Source organism: Mizuhopecten yessoensis, unplaced genomic scaffold (genome assembly GCF_002113885.1).
Source record: "Mizuhopecten yessoensis strain PY_sf001 unplaced genomic scaffold, ASM211388v2 scaffold9787, whole genome shotgun sequence".
NCBI lineage: Eukaryota > Metazoa > Mollusca > Bivalvia > Pectinida > Pectinidae > Mizuhopecten > Mizuhopecten yessoensis.
Genome location: NW_018408222.1, coordinates 12,434 through 15,712, shown reverse-complemented (window position 1 = coordinate 15,712; position 3,279 = coordinate 12,434). Strand labels below are relative to the sequence as shown.

Here is a 3,279-nt window from a genome sequence, read left to right as displayed (position 1 = left end):
ACTGTTACATAGGTCTTTACTGTTACATAGGTCTATATACTGTTACATATGTCTATATACTGTTACATAGTTATATACTGTTACATAGGTCTATACTGTTACATGGGTCTATACTGTTACATAGGTATATAGTGTTACATAGGTCTATACTGTTAAATAGGTCTATACTGTTACATTGGTCTATACTGTTACATAGGTCTATACTGTTACATAGGTCTATACTGTTACATAGGTCTATANATACTGTTACATAGGTCTATACTGTCACATAGGTCTATACTGTTACATAGGTATATACTGTTACATAGGTCTATACTTTTACATAGGTCTTTACTGTTACATAGGTCTATACTGTTACATAGGTATATACTGTTACATAGGTCTATACTGTTTCATAGGTTTTTACTGTTATTAGAGCCCCGTATCGGAGATACAGGTGCCCTATAGTAATCACTTTGTCTGTCTGTCTGTCTGTCTGTCCGTCCACAAATTTTGTTCCTGGCTGATAACTTTGGTACTTATTGACCGATGTACATGAAACTTGGTCAAGATGTTCAGTTCACAAAAATACACATTGAGGTAAAAAGTCAAGGTCAAAGGTCAAGGGCATTAGGTTCAGAGGTCAATGTCAAATTTTGCATCTTTTCACTGATGAACATTTTGTTATGACATGATGAAGCAAAGTTGATCAGAATTAAACAAGGAGTAAACTGACTAAAGGTCAAGGTCATTGGGTCAAAGGTCAAGGTTAAATTTTGTATCTTTTCACTGGTGAATATTTCGCTATGACACTATGAAGCAATGTTGCTCAGAATTAAACAAGGAGTCAATTGACCAAAGGTCAAGGTCACTTCATCAAAGGTGAGGGTTAAATTTTGTACCTTTTCCCCTGATGAACATTTTGTTATGACATTATGAAGCAATGTTGTTCAGAACTTAACACAGAGTCAACTGACATTAGGTCCAGGTTATGGGGTCCAAAGGGTCAAGGTCAAGTTTTGTATTTTTCACTGATGAACATTTTGTTATGACATCAAGAAGCAAAGTTGGTTGGAATTAAAGAATAAGTCAACTGATCAAAGTTCAGGGTCACTGGGTTAATGGTCAAGGTCATTTGGGTCCAAAGGTCAAAGACAAAGTGGAACTCTGACTTTGACCCTGGCTCTTGATGGAGGAGGGATATAAGGGGAAATAAAACAAATCAAAGCTAACAAATGAGTATTGCACCGGTATTTACATTTCTGTTAGCCCGGCAATTATGGAGGTGAAAGGAAACAAGACTCACATCATAGTACATGTAAAATGAACTTGCGATTCTTTTTGAAGTCCAAATGTCAAACGTCAAGCTCAGCTATATGGGCAGATTGCTTCTTGATGATTATGGAGGTTATATTGCCACAAGACGGGGCCCTTACTGACCTGTCAGTGTTCTAGTTTACATCTAATTTCTTATAAAATTTTATGTGCTTATTATATTTATTTTAGAATAGGTACACTATTTGAACCAACAGTGCAAATCTTTGAGTTTAGGCCAAAGGTCAGCTTTCAGAGCTGAATGGAGATACAGGTTAACAGTTAACACTAGGCATGAAGAAAAGAAAACAAGCATTATACAGAGATTAGACCCAAGATATTGCCCTGCTCCTTGGGACTTATTCTGAAGTCAATACATGAGAGTGATTGTGATCACTGCCATAGAACACTATACATATGCATAGGAGTCTCAGCAAGATTCACTGTGAGATGTCCTTGGGATTAGTGAGACAGAGCCTGAAATAGAGAAATGTTTGAGATGGCTGCCATGGTTTTAAGTTATTGTACAGATTTTTTCACTTTTTTAATGTGACAACAGAAGCAGGCCCAAAGTGCCTTTTGTTCTTAATAACAGTGTTAGTTATGGGATAAAAACTTAATATAGATTTTCCATATGCCCTTGACAAATAAAAGTTGTTTCACATACAGATGTCAGAAATGCCCAGCGTGTGCTGCAGATAAAATTGTGTTCCTTTATTTTGTAAAGTAAAATTTTACCCAGAAATGAAGAGGAGTGTATTGTGTTGTGTTAAACCAGATCCATTTTGTGCCTTCATTGTAATGCATTAAGCCCTTAGTGTTTGGCTGTGACAAGCTACACCAAGTGCAGTGCCATCAGTAATCTGTTGTGTTAACCCAGACCCAGTGTAATGCCATCAGTAATTTATTGTGTTAAGTTAGACCCTGTGATGTGTCATCAGTAATTTGTTGTGTTAAGCTAGACCCAGTGCAGTGCCATCAGTAATCTGTTGTGTTAAGCCAGACCCAGTGTAATGCCATCAGTAATTTGTTGTGTTAACCCAGACCCAGTGTTATGCCGTCAGTAATGTGTTGTGTTAAGCTAGACCCAGTGCAGTGCCATCAGTAATTTGTTGTGTTGACCCAGTGTTATGCCGTCAGTAATGTGTTGTGTTAAGCTAGACCCAGTGCAGTGCCATCAGTAATCTGTTGTGTTAACCCAGACCCAGTGTTATGCCCTCAGTAATGTGTTGTGTTAAGCGAGACCCAGTGCAGTGCCATCAGTAATCTGTTGTGTTAACCCAGACCAAGTGTTATGCCCTCAGTAATGTGTTGTGTTAAGCGAGACCCAGTGCAGTTCCATCAGTAATCTGTTGTGTTAACCCAGACCCAGTGCAGTGCCATCAGTAATTTGTTGTGTTAAGCCAGACCCAGTGCAGTGCCATCAGTAATCTGTTGTGTTAAGCTAGACCCAGTGCAGTGCCATCAGTAATTTGTTGTGTTAAGCCAGACCCAGATTACCAGCATTTGTTATCATAAATTTTTTCTAGAAGCCGGTACAGTGGCATGCCAAAAGTATTGGTTAGAAAAATAACATTACTCTAGTATCTATGTACCTGTCTCGGCACTGGCCACTAGCATGTGAAATGAAAGGCTACCAAATTTCTTTCAAAAAATAACATTCTATCATAAATGTTAAAATTATTATTGAAGATATGTACAATTAATTGAAGATAGGTTAACTTCAATTGAAAAAAATTCAAATGCACAATAAAGCAAGTTTTTTGTTTTTTACAGAGCTTAACAGACCTCCCTACTGGGCCAATTATTGCAAAGGTCGTCTTCTTGTCCATGCAGTTGTCATTAGCAAATACTTTGACCTTGCCATTGCTGGAGTAATTGGGTTGAATGTCATCACCATGGCAATGGAATATTACATGATGCCTGCTGTAAGTCAAAATAGTCACAGCTAAATCTACCATTGTTTAATGCTCACATGAATGTTCT

The 3,279-nt window shown here is 37.7% G+C and overlaps 1 protein-coding gene across 1 annotated transcript in view; it reads left to right on the top strand.

Moving 5' to 3' along the window:
• Positions 1-3,279, top strand: part of LOC110458788 (voltage-dependent T-type calcium channel subunit alpha-1I-like) — a 56,225-nt gene that overhangs the window by 43,401 nt on the left and 9,545 nt on the right. The window contains exon 11 of the mRNA XM_021510696.1: positions 3,070-3,221. Within this exon, the coding sequence (XP_021366371.1) occupies positions 3,070-3,221 (152 nt within the window). The remainder of the gene's footprint in view (positions 1-3,069; positions 3,222-3,279) is intronic.